Source organism: Sciurus vulgaris (assembly GCF_902686455.1).
Source record: "Sciurus vulgaris genome assembly, chromosome: 17".
NCBI classification, from domain to species: Eukaryota; Metazoa; Chordata; class Mammalia; order Rodentia; family Sciuridae; genus Sciurus; species Sciurus vulgaris.
Window position 1 is genome coordinate 45738467 of NC_136478.1, and position 21549 is coordinate 45760015.

General features: G+C 36.9%; 1 protein-coding gene across 4 annotated transcripts; it reads left to right on the plus strand.

Moving 5' to 3' along the window:
- The first annotated feature begins 1131 nt into the window (after positions 1-1131).
- On the plus strand, positions 1132-20472 carry ZNF382 (zinc finger protein 382). 4 transcript variants are annotated; one of them, XM_079119950.1, is made up of 5 exons: positions 1132-4065; positions 6424-6497; positions 8922-9073; positions 9430-9522; positions 18506-20472. In XM_079119950.1, exons 3-5 carry the CDS (start codon positions 8935-8937, stop codon positions 19927-19929), a joined length of 1656 nt encoding a protein of 551 aa, XP_078976076.1. In that variant the 5' UTR covers positions 1132-4065; positions 6424-6497; positions 8922-8934; the 3' UTR covers positions 19930-20472. The 4 variants fall into 4 exon arrangements, with proteins under 4 accessions (XP_078976076.1, XP_078976078.1, XP_078976079.1 ...); XM_079119952.1 differs by having other exon boundaries at positions 18509-20472; XM_079119953.1 differs by having other exon boundaries at positions 8989-9073.
- Positions 20473-21549: the final 1077 nt, after the last annotated feature.

Genomic DNA, 21549 nt, shown 5'->3' on the forward strand with positions numbered 1-21549 from the left:
TACTGTAGCAATGCCCTGCATGAGGAAGCTCTGTGTAAGAGCCCTATCAGTTCTAACCTTGATCTCAGGCACACAACTCCTGAAAAGGAAGGAATGGGAAGAAAGAAATTGTTATGCTAGAAAACCACAATGTTTCACCAGCTGTGCTTCTCTGGTTCCTGCCTGCCTGCCTGCTCTCAAGTCTTCTTTACAATTTGATCATAACCTGAAAATGCTTGTCATAATCAGAATGTCTTTTCCTTACGTTAGAAATATCAGGGCGCCACAAGAAATCAGGCACATCCTCAAAAGTTTCTCAGCAAGGCACCCAACTTTACTTCTGTGGAAGAGTGTACTATCAAACGAAGTCTGGCAAGCACACTGGGGTGGGCAGTCTGCCTGTTTTTAATTCCTAATGCAATCACTGCCCCTTGCTCTGATAGGAGTAGTTCTGGGTTACAATCTATGCAACTGACTAATTTTAAACTTGGGGAGGACAAAAGGAAGGACTTTAATCAAAACGGTTATAACTGGATCTTACAGCCCAATTAAAGCTAAGTACTATATTCTGAAAATGAACCACCAGAGTTTTTACTTCTCACACCTATGAATTCCCAACATGTTATCAGACTTCTCTAAGAGCCCTTATCACACTTTACCTTATATTTACTCCCATATATATTTATCTTTGCTGAATGATGAGCATCTTCTTTAATTTTGATGTCCCCTCATGTACTAGAACAAGTTCTGGCATATATGGGTAGGAACAGACATAAAAGTAAACATAACTCAAGGATATTCATCATACAATAATTTTTCGAATCCACAAATATCTAGGGGTAGGGAAAAGATTAAATAAATAATTGGTATTATTAATATATAAATATTTGTTTTTAATCATGATAACCATAATTCATATTAAATGTTGAAGTCTGACAATGTGAATTATTGAGTGAGAGAAGCAGGTTAAAAATTAGTGGAAGGTTATATACATTTGAAAATAAAAATAATATATGTGGTTAATCTCTCTGCTTCCTGGTGCCATGTTCCCAGCAGCTTCCACATCCTTCTGTTTTGCTGTTCTGCCTCGCCTCAGGCCCTGAGGAATGGAGCCAGTCGTCCATGGGCTGAGATCTCTGAAACCATTAGTACCAAATAAACTTTTCCTCCTTTAAACTTGTTCTTATCAGGTCTTTTGGTCACAGGAGTAGAAAAGCTAACTAAACAAATTATTAAAATGTTCTTATTTGTAGATGATAATTGTATATGTGAGAAAAATGTACAAAAATATTAGTAGAATAAGTGAATTTTTAAAAAAGAATAGTATATGTGGTTAAGCTTTCAGTATGTTAATCTTAACTCTGAACGTTACTAATTCTGTGCCTTGGCAAGTATATTATCTGCATTACCTAGACAGTTTCATCAATAAAATGAGAAAAGCAATAGTACTTAGTACCTCAAAGAGTGGTCAGGATTATGCAAGGGGGAAAAAAGAAAAATAACAAATCACTTCCAGGGTGCATAAGTACCTAAAAAACACCTAATAAATATTATCTATTTTTATTGATGATAAAGAGACTATTTCACATCATGTAATCCATTACTACTAAAGGAAATTTTCTTATGTTCTTACCATTTTGGGACAGAAAAAATTTGAGCTTCTCGGGTCTGCTCTCCCTTATAAAGTTAATGCAGGGCACAGCCTGCAAGCATAGCCTTCATTAATGTTACGCACGATGCTTTTTCAGAAAGAAAATGAAGACAGAAGGAGGAGAGAGAGAATTCTGCTCATAAACAAACACAACTCAAATTATCTAATTAGGTAACAAACTGAAAATATTAAAAGATCAATTTTTTTCCCTGTCCATCCAAATTCTTATGCACATTTGTAAATACTAAAATCTAATTCTATTATTAGAAATTATAAACTTGTCCTTGACCCTGTATGTGATTTATATAAAGAGTTCTCCCAAGACAACTGATCTCGAGAGGCTGGTGCTATTTTATAAAAGGTTACTTAAATCTGTTAAAAATACTATTACTACTGCTACTTCTATTATTATTACCACTACTAATAATAAATGTATAATTCTCAGTAGCTGTCTTACTTAGCTACCTACCTATTCTGTTTTCCTGGTAATTATGAGCAAATTGATATTTGTATAATTCTGATAGGTGCTCAGAGGGTTATAAAATCAATTAAGCATCACTGGCATTTCCTTTTTCTCCCTACATGCAGGGAAGATAACAAAACCAGTGACTGGATTGAATTCTTTTCAAACTGAGAGAAAAATCTTTTCTCATTAAATAACTAATTCATGTGAATTCTCTGAAAAAATAAAAACAAACATACACTGAAAGAAAAAAATCTGGAAGAATATACACCCCAATATCAATAATGAACATTCCTGGCTGGGCGCAGTGGCACACACCTGTAATCACAGCGACTCTGGTGGTTAAGGCAGGAGGATTACAAATTCCAGGCAACCTGGACAATTTAGTGAGACCCTGTCTCAAAATAAAAAAAATTAAAAAACTAGGGCTGGGGATGTAGCTTAGCAGTAGAGCAGCCCTAGATTCAATTCCCAGTAAGAAAAGGGGAGGTGTTGAGGTTGTCTGAAGACTGGGACTGGAATCTGTTTCTGTGTTCAGAGTTGTTTCCTGTAGACAGAGGAAAAGCTGGGATGTGCAATATGCAAAGAGCCCCCACAGAACTTCTAAAAGGGATTACTGGGAAAGGAATTCTAGTTTTGGGAGCTCAACATCCTGTTTTCCCAGGACTCAACACTGAGAGGCAATTCCATCTCTAAACTCTCCATACCAAACACAAGACTCCTTTTTAAATTCTAGGTTTCAAATATCCAACTTCGCCTTTGGTAACCATTTGATCGCATGCTGTGCAGTGTGGCTATCAAGTGGAATGACAGACAGTGAAAGAAATCCCAGTGCAACAAATTTACAATGGGGGTGGGGTGTTTGGCTCTACTACATACCTACTGTGTATTAAGCACTCATTGGGTGAACAATGGATAAAGAGTGCAACAGAGGCCATACCCTGGAGTTTCCCACAGTCACTGGGGCCCTGGTCCTCACGATCCGCTGCCCCAGAACTGCCAAATGAATCTCTTCTCTCCCAGAAGTTGAAACAGAACAAAACAAAAAACCACGGACAAATTTTTACCAGTCGGTCACAACAGCGCACTCACAGGATCACTAGGTCACAGAATGGCAACCTCACAATCACCGCAAACTCGGGTCACGCATGCGGCTCCGCCCTCACTCAGTCCCACGAGCCCAATCAGAAGCAGTCAGGCACCGCGCACCCACGACCACAATCACCCCGCCCCCGCAGCAGCTGACTCCCGCTTCTGCCTCCACGCGCCCATCCACATCCCCGGAACTCGGAGCCTCCTGCCGCGAATTCCTCTCGCACCCGGACCCGGGTCACCTCAACTCACCACACAGAAAATGATGACTTCAAGTCCATAAGAAAATGAACCAGAGGTCGCATGTCTTTGGCAGACCTGGGGGTCTGGGGTAAACCTAGTCCAAGCCCGAGCCGAGTCCAGGTTGATAAAACCGCGGAGCGCGGGGAACCAGGACCGCGCAGCTCCTAACGGGCCGCCCCGGAGACTCCTGGGAGCGCAAACCCACGGCGCGAATGCGCAGGCGCAGACAACTCAGGCTTGGCCGGGGGTGAGGCTGGTGGCTCTTAGGGACTCCGAGGAGGCCGAGGAAGGACTGGGAGCTCCGGCCCGATAACAGACTAAGGGAGAGGAACCGGGTGGGGAAATCGGGGAGGAAACCCGCAGTCCGATCTGGGACTAGCAGTTTTGGGGAGGGAACCAGGACCGCAGTATCCGAACGCTCAGATCTGTAAGAGCAGGGCCTCGGGCGTGGTTCGTGGGCGTGACCCCGAGGATGACCGTCAAGTGACCTGGAGCAAGCTCTGCGAAGAAGGATTTTGCCTGTTTGACTCCCCCGAGGAATTCTGTCGCGCAGATCGTGTCCCTGCGCATAGCGGGTGCTGCGTGTGTGTATATATGTTTGGGGGTGTCGCCCTGTACCCAACCTGCTGCCTTTTGGGTGCGTGCCACTCTTTGGGATGTTCCCTCTGATTGTGTGAAAGGTAGACTTAGCTGTGTTGCTGCATGAGGGTTCCCCTGCGTGTGTATAGTTTTAGATTAAGTATGGGTAGTATTCGAGATTGCATGTGGAGAGTTGAAAGTGATTTGTGAGTGTGATTGTGACTTTACCTGCAGTTGTATAATGTGCTCTATGTGGCTGTGAATGACATGTGGAGGCTATGGGTCTGTGGTTTTCGAAGAAACTTTAGCTGAAGATCACTATGTGTGTATAACCCACCGTTTATTTCTGATGGTTTTGTGGCTGTGGTAACCTAATTAAATGATCGAAGAACTCTGTAAGAGCACATCTAGTTGGTTGTGTAATATTTATCTGAATAGTAGACATTAAGCCTGCCTCCAAAATTTTAACTAAGTAGCAACTTAGCAAATAAAAATATAAGTACTAAAATGTATAGGTAATGGGCTGGGGTTGTGGCTCAGTGGTAGAGTGCTTGCATAACGTGCGAGGCACTGGGTTCAATTCTTAGCACTGCATATAATAAACAAACTAAAGGTCCATTGCCGACTAAAAAAATATTTTAGAAAAAAGGAATAGGTAAGATTTTCATAATTCCCAGGCGGTTAGATTCATTTCCTGTAAGCACCATAATAACCAAAACCAGTGTGTTGAAATGAACAGTGTTTCATGGAGAGTATGCAGGAAAAAATAATTTTTTTACCCAAAACTACACCTTTGACACTTATATATTAAAGAATTTTCCTGATCCTGGATTCAATCAGTGGCAAGGTCAATAGCTTCTCCAGGCATTCTAAGATAATAAAAAGTTTTTGATATTCTTAATTACAAGGCCAGTCTCATTTTAGTACTTAAAGTAATTGGATTTTTTTCTTTTATTTTTACTGAGAATGGACCAATGTTTGCTCTGCCATTGAGCTACCTCCCCAGCATTTTTTATTTTTTATTCGAAGACAGTGTCTTGCTAGATTGCTCAGGATGGCCTCAAACTTGCAATCTTCCTTCCCAGCCCCCAAGTGGCTGGGATTACAGGTATGCTCTACTGCACCCAGATAAAATAGTTATTTTGGTAACTAAAATAATCACTGCAGAAGTCAACATTTCAGACTTCACTTAGCAAAATAGTATTCCCTCTGTCTGGATGCCTACAGAGTACAAAGTGTGCTTAATTAGTTTCTTTTTAATTTCCTATACATGTATTACTAAATAGTATTTTCCAATAGTTAATCTTTAGAGTATTAATAAATTAACAGTAATACTTAATTTCAGCAACTGTGCTTCTTAAATAATGTGATACAGGTGAAGCAATAAAAAGAGTAGCAAAACAATGTTCAGATATAGTCTGACATATAGGGAAATTGAATATGTGATTAAGATGGCATTTACCATCCGTTGAAGTAATATGGTTTATACAGTATATGGTATTGCTAAATAAAACAGGAGAAAAAATATTTAAAAGGCAAAGACAGGGCTGGGATTGTGACTCAGTGGTAGAGTGCTTTCCTAGCACGTGTGAGGCACTGGGTTTGATCCCAGCATCACATAAAAAACTAAACAAAATAAAGGTATTGTGTCCATCTACAACTAAAAATATTAAAATAAAAAGACAAAGACACTAATAGTCATGTGACAAACCAATAAAATTGTTTGCAACTTAAAATAGATAAAGGGTTAATTACCTTAATAAAAAAATAGAAAATAACAGGCTGGGAATATAGCTCAGTGGTAGAGCACTTGCCTAGCATGCATAAGGCCTTAGGTTCAATTCCCAGCACCACAAAAAACAAAAACAATAAAACCTAAAACCCATGAGAAAAATAAAACATAAGGAGATGTATTACAGAAAGAAATAAGGAATGGCTTTTAACTTATTAAAAGATGCTTATTCTCATCATAATAAGTGTATACTTTAGAACTACCAGTAGGCAAAGATTAAAAAGTTCTGAACATGTTTGTCAGAGCATGGGAAGATGGTCTTAGGCACTGCTAAATTGACAGACCATGAAGAACCGTTTGGAAACATAGAAACCTGTGCTCCATGGGAGATGGGAGGTAGAGTAGCAAAGTGAAAAACAATGTTCCTTTTCCAAGCTCAACAGGCTTCACAGCTTCCTCAGAATTCATTCTTCCTCAGTAAGAGACTAGGTTTCTGGAATTGGGGAAAAAGTTGGATTTGTCCCATTTCCCCACTAACCTTTAGCTTGGATTTCTGAAGTGTATGCAGTGGGCAAGCACTAAAACTGTGAAAATTAATGCAGCTTTAACTGAATTATTCTGGAAGATCTAAGTCAAATATGTATTCACATGGCTCCTTATATATCTCCATCTTTGCCTTTATAGGACTCTTTCCTTTTCCAAAAGAAGAGTTCAAAGGATAAGTTTCATCTCTTACAAATATCAAAGCTATGTCTAAGGTGAGATAATATTTTCTTTCTTTTCTTTTCCCCAAGGAATATGAACATTTATTTAGCAAAGTTGCTTAAACTTCCTGGATGTTGGGATTTCCTTCTGTGAAATGTCTCCAGTTAGGACCGAGATCAGGGTGAGGCAAATAAGCGGCTTGAGGTAACGAATTTTAAGGCATGCTGTCAGGGCTGTGCCCTCCTATATTTTGCACCCTCAGTGTCTCACCTACCTTATCCTATTTGTAGCCCTGTTCCCAAATTCTCTGTTCCAGCCAGAAAAACTTACAAGTGTTCCTCCTAGTTGTAGCCAGTGTTCATTTATTGATTGGGTTTATCATTTATCATCTCCTTTCTCAGTCCTTCATTCATCTCTCCTTTCTCCTTCCAACATACTGCTGTAACAGAAGGTATTTTCTTGATTTAGGTATCATTTTTTTTTTTTTTTTTTTTTTTTTTTTTTGCGGTACTGGGGATCAAACTCAGGGGCTTGTGCTTGCGAGGCAAGCACTCTACCAGCTGAGCTATCTTCCCGGCCCTTATTTTCTTGATTTAAATGGAAATCTATTACTTGGACTGAATCTACCTGCTGTTGACACTGATTTGAGACCTAGATTGTGAATAGTCAAGGAGTAGACAGAAAAAACTTGTTTATCTCCACTAACCAAGGTTTTGTACTGATGTAGTAGTAGAAGGCAGAGTTGGTATTTCATATTATTAGTTTGTGGGAAGATGTCCTGTTTTGTGAGGTTTATCAGGATGGAGATTTGATGTGAAGTTGTACAGAAAACTGAGGTTTTGTGTTCCTCCTCTTTGATCTTCCTGTTTTATCCATGTTTTATCCTTGCCAACAGTTTCTACAAATTGTGACCTGCCAGTGAAAATCTTTCCAGTATTCCAGTGCTGTTATTGATGTTTTCTTTTGTAGTTTCTTCTCACTTTTTATATGTTTGTACAGGTGAAGGAAATACATATGCTAGTCCACTCCTGAAATAGTCTACTCTTAAATCAAAAGTGGTACTTTGTCCTGTTTTTATCTTTCCTACAGAAAATTCCTCATCTACCAAGCTTTAAAATACTGGTTTTCCCCAACTGCTAATTGGGTTTCTTCTCTTCACAGCCTTTTTCCCAGATTTACTGGGAAGACTACACCTTCTTGATTCCAGTGGGTCTCAAATACCTCTTTAATCTCAGTCTAAAGTGTCAGAACCATATATTCAATATCCAATAGCTATCATCCCCTATATGTTACTTAAGACACTTTCAGTATGTTTCTAAGGTTTACCTCGTTATCTCCTTTTGTCCAGCCTATTCTTTCTTTTTCCTATTTCCATTTACTTGCCTATGCAGATAAACTGATAGCTGTGCCTCTGTTTTCCACTCTACAACCAATTTGTGACCAATTCTGTTGAATTTCATCATGTAGGAACCAACTTTCTCCTCAGTTCATTAATACAATCTTAATCTATGAGACATTTCTAAGTGGTTAATTGTCTTTCCCATCTAACAAACCTTAAGTCTTCTCCAGTCTTTAAGATTGTTGACTCAGAAGTATAAATTTTATCACATAATGTGTATTTACTTATTTTTTTCATATTCTTTATACTCATTAAAGCAGAGACTCAAAGTGGGGCTTGCATCACAGTGGAATGTACAAGACATTATATTGGAAGAGAAGAAAATATTAACAGTGTACATTCAAGAGCAGTTATCATTAACAATGTGGATTGCCAGTAATGCCTATTTGTTATAAGTAACTATTAATATTTTGGGAATGTGCTCACTACATTTTTAAGACCACTGCTATATAGGAAAAAAGTTCAGTAATATTCCATAATTAAACTACTACCTTCTTCCATATATCTTTTCCTTTTCAGAGCTCAAAGATTGTTTCCTAACATCCTATACCTTTTGCTATTTCCTGAATTTACTAACTGGTTTTCTTCTCCCCATGAATTTTTAAAAGCAGATGCCCTGTATTCCTACAAAACAAATTTATTGTGAGTACAAAACTTTTATGTCCTCAGTGAAGCCTCAGAGTACAAAATGAAATTTTATTTGCTTTGTGACACTTTCCCTTGTATGTATTTGTCATTATATATGTAATACCTATTGAGTGCATGTATTTTCCTGTATGCCTCTCTCTTAGTCTGTACCTTCTCATGACCTGAATCAGGATTATATTCATTTTGATCCACCAGACAGCCAATTGCATTCTGGTCAAATAATGTGATACCCCTCTTTCTATTTTTCTCTCTCTCTCTCATTTATATATATAAAATATATATATTAGTGTGAGACAATAATATTGATGAATATATTTTCAGAGAGAATTTCCCATAATATAAGACAATTTTAAAAAACTTGTCTGATCACTGAACATTTTTAGAATTAGGTCTCCAATATCTAGTTCTCACACATTTCCGATCACTTCAGGGTGAACTAGAGTATGCCCTTACAGGGATCAGTGTCATTCAAGGATGTGACTGTGGACTTCACCCAGGAGGAGTGGCAGCAACTGGACCCTGCTCAGAAGGCCCTCTACAGGGATGTGATGTTGGAAAACTATTGCCACTTCATCTCTGTGGGTAAGGGACACTCCTTGAATCTTTCAATATTATATCATGTATTTCCTTTCAAGAATTCCTAAAACAAGTGGGAATGTAGCTCATTGAATGGTAGAGCCCATGTTAGCATGCAGGAGACCCTGGATTGGATCCCAGCACCACTTGGAACAAAAAATCCTGAAATATGAGGAACTTTGATTGCAGGTATCAAAGGTAATACATTTCTTTTTGTTAGCAGAAATCTTGCCTAGTGCAAGATATTAACTTACTTAGACATTAACTTGTCTCTCATCTGCCACCGTGAAGCTGTATCTTTCTTTTCTTTCAATAGTTTAAAGTCCAAACAATTTAGACCAATTCTCATTTTTCATTTTCAGGATGTCACATCACTAAGCCTGATATGATCCGCAAATTAGAACAAGGAGAAGAACTGTGGACAGGGAGAATTTTTCCAAGTCAGAGCTACCTAGGTGAGTCTATACATTTGAAAACTGCAGTGGACATCAAAATGCAAGTAGTCAATACCTTTGAATGTTTAGGGACCTACTTTTTAAAATTGTGGTAAAATATACATAACATAATAAATTTACCATCTTAAACATTTTTGAGCATATACCTCAGTGACCATATACCTCATATAACTCTACATCTTGAAAAACTGAAACTGTACCCTTTAAACAATAATTTCCCATTACTAGAACTCCTAGCCCCTGGCCACTACCATTCTTTTTTCTGTCTCTCTGAATTTGATTATTGTAAGTACCTCTTATAAGTTTTGCTTTACCTCATTTCATGGTTTTCCTTTATTGTGACTGGCTTTTTTTCACTTATTGTCCTCAAAGCTCATCCATGTTGTAACGAGTCTCAGTATTTCCTTTCTTTTTTTAAAATATTTTTTAGTTGTCAGTGGATCTCTTTTTATTTTATTTGTTTATGTATGGTGCTGAATATTGAACCTAGGGCCTCATACATGCCAGGCAAGCTTTAATATTCCATTGTTTACAAATACTACATTTTGCTTATTCATCCATCATGAATTAGTTGGGTTGCTTCCGTATTTTGTCTATTATAAGCAATGCTGCTATGTATAAAGGTGTGCAAATTATCATTTTGAGTCTCTGTTTTAATTATTTTGGGTATATTCCCAGAAGTAGAATTGCTGGACCCTGTCAGGATTCTGTGCTTAAGTTTTGAGGTGTTACCATTCTCTTTTCCTTATCAGTCACATCATTTTACTTTCCTACCATAATGTACAAGGGTTTCTATTTTTTCACATTTTCACCAACACTTATTTTCTAGGTGTGTGTGTGTGTGTGTGTGTGTGTGTGTGTGTGTGTGTGTGTGTTTGTTATTAGGAATTGAACCCAGGAGTACTCTACTGCTGAGCTACATTCCCAGCCAGTATTTAAATTATTTGATTTAATTTATTTATCTTTTTTTTGCCACATCAGGAATTGAAGCCAGGGTGGTCCACCACTGAGTTACTTCCATCCCTAGCCCTTTTAATACCTTTTAATATTTTTCTTTTGATACAGGGTCTCACTGATTTGCTAAGGCTGACCTCAAACTTGGAATCCTGCTATGTCAGCCTCCCATGTAATTAGGTACACCACCTTGCTTAGATCTATGGTTTTTTTTTTTTTTTTTTTTTTGATGGTAGCCATCCAATTAGGGATCTATTTCTAAAGACCTGAGATCTGTGAAGTGTCCATATGTGGCTGACTTTCATACCTCTGAAAATCTAAATTTTAGTTTTCAATATCATTTCTCATGTAAATGTTTTTCTTGTTTGCCTTATTTTATAGAAATATTGGCTTGCTGTTAACTTACCAAGAATCCATTCCATGCTTTGTAGGTATTACATACAAAGAGATCTTCATTGTAAAGTTCTTTTTGAGTTCTGCAAAAGTGTAAAACCATGTTCCCACATCCCAGTCAAGATAAAGGATATTTCAATTAACCCATTAAGTTCTGTCAGGTCTCTTCCAGATCATTCTCTCCCACTGGGATAATCACAGTTGTGATTTTCACCTGCAGAGATTAGTTTTGTCTATTGTAGATCTTTTTCATATCTGCTTGCTTTCACTCAGCTCAGTTTCTGAGAGATCTATACACATTTTTGCATGCATACATAGTTTATTACTTTAATTGTGGGATAGTATTCAGTTGTACAAATGTACCAGTTTGTTTCTTTATGTTTGTTAGTAGACATTTGGATTCTTTCTAGTTTGAAGTTATTATGAGTAAAGCTCCATTAACATTCTTAAAAAAATATCAGTAAACACCTAACACCTAACAGTGATATTGCTGATTCATAAATCAGTTGTATGTTAACTGCCAATTTTTTAAAGTTACTGTACCATTTTAGACTTTTGCAAACAATGTATAAGAACTTTGTCCCACATTCTCTTCTATATTTAATGTTATAATTATTTTCATTTTGGTTATTTTGATAGTATATCTTCGCAATTTATCTTAGATTTCTCTTAAGACTAACGGTGCTGAAAATTTTTTCAAGTGCTTTTTATGTTACAGGTGTCCATTCAAGTGTTTTACTGATTTTTTATTGAGTGGTATATTTTTTCATTGAGTTCTACAAATTTTTTACATATTCTGGATAGGAATCTTTTGTTCAATATACACATTACAGGAGCTGGGGTTGTGGCTCAGTGGTAGAATGCTTTCCTAGCATGTGTGAGGCACTGGATTCAATCCTTAGCATCACATAAAAATAAAAATAAATAAAATAAAGATATTGTGTCCATCTACGACTAAAAAAAAATTTAAAAAAATACATTTTGAAAACGTTTCTCCTAATCTAATATATCTGTTCATTGTTAAGGTGTCTTTTCATGAGCAGAAATATTTAATTTTGAGGAAGTCCAGTTTAACCATTTTTTTTCTTTTTAATTAGTCTTTGATCTCACAAATATCTGGCTATAAGTTATTATGTTAGTTCACTATATTTCCTTCTGAGAATGTTGTGTATATTTTGCTTTTATGATTAGTTCTATGCTCTATCTCATGTTAAATTTTTAAAAATATTTTTTAGATGTTTAGACATTTATTTTATTTTATTTATTTATTTTTATGCAGTGCTGAGAATCAAATCCAGTGCCTTACACATGCTAGGCAAGTGCTTTACCCCTGAGTTACAACCCCAGCCCCTTATGTTAAATTTTATTTATGATATGAGGAAGGTCTCAAGGGAGTTATTTTCTTCCATATGGATCTCAATTTGTTCCATCACTATTGTTAAATTGAATCAAATTGTTCTGATGATCATACAGAAAATGATTTGCTCATATTTGTGTCACTCCATTCTTGAACATTTTTTATATATTTTGTCATACTGCCAATACTACCTAATCTGTGATTATTGTAATTTAATGAGTCTTGAGGACAGTTAATGTAAGTCCTTCAAAACTTTATTTCTTTTAAAATTGTTTTGACTATTCTTTTCAAATACATTTTATAATCAACTTAATGATTTCCTTAAATAAATGTCCCAGGATTTGCAAGAACCAGTATATTAGCACTGTTGAATCTTCTTGGTCCATAACCATGCTATAGCTTTCCATTTTAGTTAGCTTTCTGAATTCCCATAAAGAGTGTTTTTATTATTTTTAATATTGTACATTTTTCATTAAGGTTATACGTATAATATTTTACTTATTTATATATATTTTTTCTAGTTGTCAGTGTACCTTTATTTTATGTATTTATATGTGGTGCTGAGAATGAAACCTAGTGCCTCCACATGCTAGGCAAGTGCTCTACCACTGAACTACAACACCAGTCCAACTTCTAATATTTTATAGATGAACACAATACCTTTATTTTATTTATTTATTTTTATGTGGTGCTGAGGCTTAGAAGCCAGTACTTTACACATTCTAGGCAAGTGCTCTACCACTGAGCTATAACCACAGCCCCTACTTTTAATGTTTTTTATGCTCATTGTAAATAGTAAGACTTTTTGGTGTGTGCTGAGGACTGAACCCAGGGCCTTTTGCATGCACTAGTGAGCTACACTCCCAGCCCAAAGTAGGATTTTTTAATTAACTTTTTCTAGTTTGTTGCTGATTTTATATAAACACAATTTTCCTATATTGACTTTTCATACTTCTGGTTGTATTAGGTTTATTGTTGTTGTCATTACTGTTTAATATAGTAATACCCCTTATCCAAGGTTTCAGTTACTCACAGTCACTTACAGTTCAAAAAATATTAAATGGAAAATTCCAGAAATAAATAATTCATAAGCTTTAATATGCACACCACTCTGGGTAGTGTGATAAAATCTCACAGTGTCTCATTCTGTCCCATCTGGGATGTGAATCATCCCTTTGTCTAGCAACTCATGCTGGACACTAGTTAATCACTTGTTGGTTGTCAGATCAACTGTCACAATGTCAGCATCTCAATGCTTGTGTTCAAGTGACTCTTAGGTAGTAGCATAACAATATCTAAGTCATTCACCTCACCTTATCATATAGGCTTTGTATTATCTTCTTATATCACAAGAAGGGTGAGTATATCATACAATAAAAAATATATTTTTATTGACTTTTTTGACAGTGAAAAATATTCAAAAAAAATTTTTTTCATACATGTATATAAGGTAATAATGTCTGTCTCAAGCTACTGTCCTTCCCATCCCCTCCCACTCCACCCCTCTCCTTACTCCCCTCTGTACAATCCAAAGTTCCCTCATTCTTCCCTACCCACCCCCCATTATGGATTAGCATCCACTTATCAGAGAAAACATTCAGCCTTTGGTTATTTGGGATTGGCTTATGTCACTTAGCATGATCTTCTCCGGTTCCATCCATTTATGTGCATGTGCCGTAAGTTCATTCCTCTTTAAGGCTGAGTAATATTCCATTGTGTATGTATACCACATTTCTTTATCCATCTAGGATGGATAAAGGGCATCTAGGTTGGGCATCTAGGATGGAAAAAGGGCATCTATCTTGAATTGAGCTGCTGTAAACATTGATGTGGCTGCCTCACTGTAGTATGCTGATTTTAAATTCCTTTGGGTATAAACCAAGGAGTGGGATAGCTGGGTGGTTCCATTCCAAGTTTGCTTAGGAATTTCCATACTGCTTTCCAAAGTGGTTTCACCAATCTGCAGTCCCACCAACAATGTATGAGTGTACCGTTTTCCCCACATCCTTGCCAACATTTATTATACCATAAATATTTTGAGAGAGGGACCATATTCACATAACTTCTTTTTGGGGGGTGTGGGTACCAGGAATTGAGCTCAGAAGCACTTGACCACTGAGCTACATCCCCAGCCCTTTTTTGTATTTTATTTAGAGACAGGGACTCACTGAGTTGCTTAGCACCTCGCTGAGGCTGGCTTTGAACTCACGATCCTCCTGCCTCAGCCTCCCCAGCCTCTGGGATTACAGGTATGCACCACTGCGACCAGCTCACATAACTTTTAATACAGTATATAATTATCATTTTTTCTATTTTATTATTAGTTACTATTGTTTATCTCTTACTGTGCTTAATGTGTAAATCAAACATAATCATAGATGTATATGTATAAGATATAACACTATAGCGTTCATTGCTATCCGTTTTAGTCATCTGCTGGGGTCCTGGAACAATGGAGGGGACTACTCTGTATTCCTTTGTTTTTGTAAGTCATTGTTTGGTTCTGAGGAAAGTCCTGATGCTAACTGAAGACTGTCAGTGCCACAGAAATGGAAAGTTCTTTCTTGAAGGAGGGTCCTCCCGGTGTGATTCTATGGCTACCACAGAATGCTGGGGGGTGGGGAAACAGTTAATTTTTATAAGGATATGGTTATTTCTTGAACTCAGTAACATTAAATTGAACATGTCTGACATCAATCAAAAATTATTAGATATAAAACCAAGTACACCAGTGCACATTTGTAATCCCAACTACTCAAGAGGCTGAGGCAGGGAGACTGACAGGAGTTCAAGTCCAGCATGGGCAACATAGGAGATCCCATCTTAAAGAAATAAATGAGTAGTCCTCTGCAGAAGCAAGAAAATATGACAGTGAACCTCAGTATTAAAATGTTTGGTGAATAAAAACAAGCCTAAAAAAGTAGAAGTGATAGAATTTGCAGATTAGGATGTTAAAACACCATCATAAATGACCTCAGTATCACTGGGTACAGTGGACACACCTGTAATCACAGAGCATGAGTGTTTTATTATTGACTTACATGTGTAAAGCAGGATGGTTAAAAAGAGGGGCAGGACAGTTGGGCATGTGGTGCAGATCTGTAATCCCAGTTACTCAAGAGGCTAGGGCAGAAAGATTACAAGTTTGAGGACAGCCTTGGCAATTTAGTGCGATGGTGTCTCAAAATTAAAAACAAAAACAAAAACAAAAAAACCCCAACTTTTTAAAAGGCTAGAGTTGGGTGGCATGTATCTGTCATCCCAGCAACTCAGGGATGAAAGTCACAAGATTGAGGCTAGCCTTGGCAGTTTATCAAGACCTTGTCTCAAAATTTAAAAAACGAAAAAGTCTGGAGATGTAGCAGTGGTAGCACTGCTTGCCTAACATGTGCAAAGCCCGGCTGTTCGGTTCCTAGTATTGTCAAAAAAAGAGAGGAAAACAGAGGCAGGTATAGAAAGTTAGCAGCAGTAAGGCACATATGTTGCACATATAAATGCTTAGTAAAAGAAAATGGTAGTGACTATATATCAGACAGTTGACTTCAACACATGGAATATTACAGCAATTAAGAGGGATATAGTATCAAAATTCATCAAAGTCTTATCCTAGGAGTCGTGGTATACACTTGTAATCCCAGAGATTTGGGAGGCAGAGACAGGAGGATTGCAAGTTTCAGGCCAGCCTCAGGAACTTAGTGAGACCCTGTCTTAAAATGAAAATAATTTTTTAAAAAGTGTCTGGGGGTGAAGTTCAGTAGTTGAGTGCCCTGGGGCTAAATCTCCAGTAAAAAAAAAAAAAAAAAAGAAAAAAGAAAGAAAAAGTTATTACAGTCTTTAAAAGAGCTTCTAAATGTATCAACATTCACCTTTTATCATTATCACCCTCCAAAGGAGTCTTTTTAGTTTTTTATTTCTTTTTATTACTCTTACTTATTTTTTCATTATCTTTTTTTGATAGTGATAAATATTTTTTAAAAAAATTTTCATACTTGTATATAGGGTAATAATGTCTGTCTCATTCTACCATCTTCCCATCCCCACCATTCCATCCCTCCCCTCACTGCCCTCTGTACAAATTCAAAGTTCAAAGGAATCTTTTTAGGGTTGTTGTTGATTCCTCTGATGCTGGGGATTGAACCCAAGGCCTCATACATGGTAGGCAAATGCTCTCCTATGTCCCTGGATCTTTTTTTTTTTTTTTTTTATTTTGAAACAGGGCCTCACTAAATTGCTCAAGCTGGCCTTGAATTTTTGATCCTCCTGCCTCAGACTCCTGAATCTCTGGGATTACAGGCATGTACTATCATACCCAGCTAAGGTCCTTTATTTTGTTTCTCCTTACTGTATCTTGTAACAGAGATTAGGTATTTAATAGTTACCTTATTTATTATCTTGTGGTGCCATGCAGGGAAAACATCTTTCTCATTCATTCAGAAATCATTTAATGTTACATTCTTTTTAGATATACCTGGTGAGATCATGTTCCCTCACCTCATTTAACAACATGTTAATGTGTACTCAGAACATCTCAGAGAAGATAGTCAAGACTTCTAAAAGCACACATTTTGGCTGGGAAAATAAAATTATCAAATTGAGCATTTAAATAGAATGGTCATGTTTATGAGGTTGTTTAATGATTTCTTGAAATGGATAGTCTAGATCCTACTTTTATTCCAATTGTAGACAAATTAGGCACTGAGTAGAAAGACTATCTGAAGACCTTAGGAAAAAATGGATAGTAGCATATCCCTGGAGTTGTTTGAGGTTCTGAGGAAGACAATTTAACTTCATTTACTAATATAGGCTAGCTTTACCTGTTCAAGAAGTACACATAAGTGGAATGGTATCCTATGTGTACTTTTTGCATAAATCTTACACTCTGAAATATGAGTCATCCCCATTGTCATCATACATCATAGGTTTCCCTTTTATTGCTGAGGTAGAATTCCATTGTGTGTATACAAAATACATTATCACCTGTTTATATTTTGATGGATATTTAAACAATTTTCCAGTGTAGTGCTATTATAAATAAAAATGTGTCACAGGTAAGCTGAATCTACTTTTGAAATTGCTCCTCCAAATGTAAGTGATAGGTAACAATAGTAATATATAGTCAAGAATTTATAGAAAAATTAAGCCAGGTACAGTGCCACATACCTAGAATCTCAGCTAATGTGGAGGCTGAGGCAGGAGGATCACCAGTTCAAGCCCAGCTTGGGCAACTTAGTGAGACCCTGTCTCAAAATAAAAATTAAAACAGGTCAGGGATGCAGCTCAGTGGTAAAATGCCTCTGGGTTCAATCCCCAGTATGACAAAAAAAAAAAAAAAAAAAAATTATAGTTAAGGCTAATAGGTACCCTACATCTGCATTGAAGAATCTATTCCTTCATACCTCCATAGAAAATAACAGAGCTGAGATATATTTCTACATTAGGAGGAAAAGTTGAATCCTTTTTCTCTAAAACTAAATAAAAGTAATTCAGCATATTGAAAAATGGAAAGGTTAGAATTGATGGTCAGGAGAATTTTGTTACTGACCAGACCTGGAAGAATAAATTGATGGTAGCAACAATCAGAATGCAGTAATGATTATGTGAGTTTAAGAAAGTTCATTTGCTATGGATGGAATAAGTAGAAATGAGGAAGAAATGAGTGAAGCATTTTACAACATGTATTAAGAAAAGAGGGGGGTGCTGGGGTTGTGACTCAGTGGCAGAGCACTTGCCTGGCATGTGTGAGACACAGGGTACGATCCTTGGCACCACATAAAAATAAATAAATAGAGTAAGGGCATTGTATCCATCTACAACTAAAGGAAAAAAATTAAAAAAAAAAAGAAATGAAGGAATAAATGTAGGCTTTCATCTCTGCCTAAATAATTTTCCTGGTCACACTGCTTGCTTTGGTTCCCTTGCTAGGCTCATTTCATTATCTCTTAATTTTCCCAACTAAGAACAATCCGTCTTTCAGCATTCTTCATCTGCTGCTCACCTGTTTGTGCTTATTATACCTTCTCCATGCAGCTTACGATTACAACAAAACAAAGATATAATTGTTCTTTGTTTATATCAGTTTTTCCTCATTTCAGTGTTGCAGAAAGTTTTTTTTTTATTATTATGTTTTGTGTATTTTCTCTATCAAAAGGTCATTTATTCTGGCCTTTTTTTAGACCACAGTAGCAAGATAGATAGTTCCACATGGGTTGTTTATGTATACATCCAATCCACAGCATGTATAAAAAGACTTACAGTGTTGTTAATTGCATTCTTTTCTAGAAGATGGGAAAGCTGAAGATGTTTTAGTGAAGTTCAAAGAATACCAGGACAAGCATTCTAGATCAGTTGTGTTTCTCAATCACAAAAAACTTATTAAGGAAAGAAGTAATATTTATGGGAAAACACTTAATCCAGGCAAGAACCGCATGATTACAAAAGCAACACTATGTGAATATAATAAATCTGATGGAAAAGTTTTGAAAAATATTTCAGGATTAGTTATTAGAAATATAAACCCTGCAAGAGAGAAGTTTGTTGAGAGTAATGGTTGGGAGAAATCTGTCCTCAGTACCAAGTATGAAAAAATTCAACCATCAGTAAATTTCCATAAACAAACAGAAAAGAATGTCAGTGGTAAACAGGAACTTATCCAACATCAGAAGGTTCAAACTCCAGAGCAGCCATTTGATTTTAATGAACATGACAAATCCTTCCTTATGAGAGGAATGTTATTTACACAGACTAGAGCTCAAAGAGGAGAAAGAACTTTTGAATTCAATAAAGATGGAATTGCCTTCCTAGAAAGGTCAGATCTTGGTATCCATCCACATAATCTTATAGAAAAGAAGTCCTCTGCATACAATAAATATGGGAAATTCCTGTGCAGAAAGTCTGTTTTTATTATGCACCAGAGATCACAAACAGAAGAGAAACCCTTTCAATGTCCTTACTGTGGGAATGGCTTCAGAAGGAAGTCATACCTCATCGAACATCAGCGAATTCACACAGGCGAGAAACCCTATGTTTGCAGTCAATGTGGAAAGGCCTTTCGTCAGAAGACAGCCCTCACTCTTCATGAAAAAACACACATAGAGGGGAAACCCTATCTTTGTATTGATTGTGGGAAATCCTTCCGTCAAAAGGCAACCCTCACTAGACATCACAAAACACATACAGGGGAGAAGGCATATGAATGTACTCAGTGTGGAAGTGCCTTTAGAAAGAAATCATACCTCATTGATCATCAGAGAACTCACACAGGGGAGAAACCATATCAATGTAATGAGTGTGGGAAGGCATTTATCCAGAAGACAACCCTCACCGTACATCAGAGAACTCACACAGGAGAGAAACCCTATATTTGTAATGAATGTGGGAAATCCTTTTGCCAAAAGACTACCCTCACTCTCCATCAGAGAATTCATACAGGGGAAAAACCCTATATTTGTAATGAATGTGGGAAGTCCTTCCGCCAGAAGGCAATCCTTACTGTTCATCACAGAATACATACGGGAGAAAAATCCAATGGATGTCCTCAGTGTGGGAAAGCCTTTAGTAGGAAATCAAACCTCATTCGCCATCAAAAAACTCACACAGGAGAGAAACCATATGATTGTAAAGAATGTGGGAAATTCTTCAGTTGTAAGTCAAACCTCATTGTCCACCAGAAAACTCACAAAGTAGAAACTATGAGAATTCAGTAAGTGATGTTTTTAATAAAAAACTTTTTTAATAAAAACTTGAAAGTCATAGCAAACCTTGTACCTAATATTGCTTGCAAGTATAATAATATTTAGCGTTTTAAGATAATATGCCATGTATTTATTGTTTACTAGCCTGTAAAACACACACACACACACACACACACACACACACACACACACACACAAACACACACAAATTGGAAATTTAAACAAAAATCTTTGAAAATAAAAACCTAAATTTTTATTAGATTCAGTGGACTAAAACTTCCTCTGTTAAATGGCTATGAACATTTGAAATTATTTTCAATTTCAATACATATCTTTTTGTGAACTAGTAATAGTTGGCCAACTGGCAGTGGTTCATGAATACACTATGAGTAGAAGTCATTTGAAATAATGGAGTTGTGCTGGGTAGGGCGGCATGCACCTGCAATCCCAGCAACTTGGAAGGCAGAGGCAAAGAGCATTGCAAGTTTGAGACCAGCCTCAGCAGCTTAGCAAGGCCTGGAGAAAATCAGTGAGACCCCTGTCTCAAAATAAAAAGGACTGGGAATATAGGTTGGTGGCATATAGCCCCAGTACTGCTACTGGGTTCAATCCCCAGTACCATAAAGTATAAAAAGAATAAGAGAGAAAGGAGGTGAGAACTTTTATTTCTTCTTGCAAAAATGGAATAAAAATTACTTGTTACCTCCTCAAAGTGAAACACAGCTTTGACTTCTAACATTATAAATTTGTTTTTGCATATTATAAACCTTTATATTAATTGGATTATGTACCATGAATTCATTCATATATGGCTTGTTTCTTTCATTATGTCTCTCAGTCTAATAATCAGTGCATGTGACAGAAGATCATTTCTTTTTGTTCTATATAGAATTCCATTAATGTATCACAATTTATCCATTTTCCTGTTGATTGCCTCTTAATTTTTTTACAGCTTAGGGTCATAATAAATAATGCTTCTGAGGACACATTTGTCTTTTGGTGTACATATATGTGCTTCTTTTATGTATATACTTAGGGAGTGGAATTGCTGGGTCTTAGGGAGTAAGACCAACTGCTTAGTCAGCTTTGGTAAATAATTGCCAAAAATCTCAGAACTTTCACAGCATGAGATAATTTACTCTGAAGGGAAACAACTGTGCATATTATCAACATTGTGGTGGTTCAAACCACAGAATTCATGCCAGAGGGAAACTCATTGTTATCAGAAAAACTTGAAATATGAATATAACGCATGTAGACTTTTAACAACAGCCCTAATTTTAATGTAATATCAGACAAATATAACAAATGTGGGTTTGCGTTTAGTCATAGTTAATGGCTTATTTGAAATTTTGAAAAGTTACACTAGAGATAGACATTCAGTATTTCCCTTTCTCAACATCAGAGAATTCTAATTAGAAAAAAAAAATCCAGCCCGGCTCCCTCCAGCGGGAAGCGCCTTTCTAGGCTAGCTTCTCGGAGCAGACCGGCCAGTGAGAGCCTTTCTACACAGAGCCAGCCACAAGTCCCCAAGCAGCAGAAACCTCTGACCTGCAAGCAGCCTCTGGGACCAGGGCAGGGCAGCCAGAGACCTCTCCAGGTGGCCTTGCCCCCCTCCAGCTGCAGGCTTTT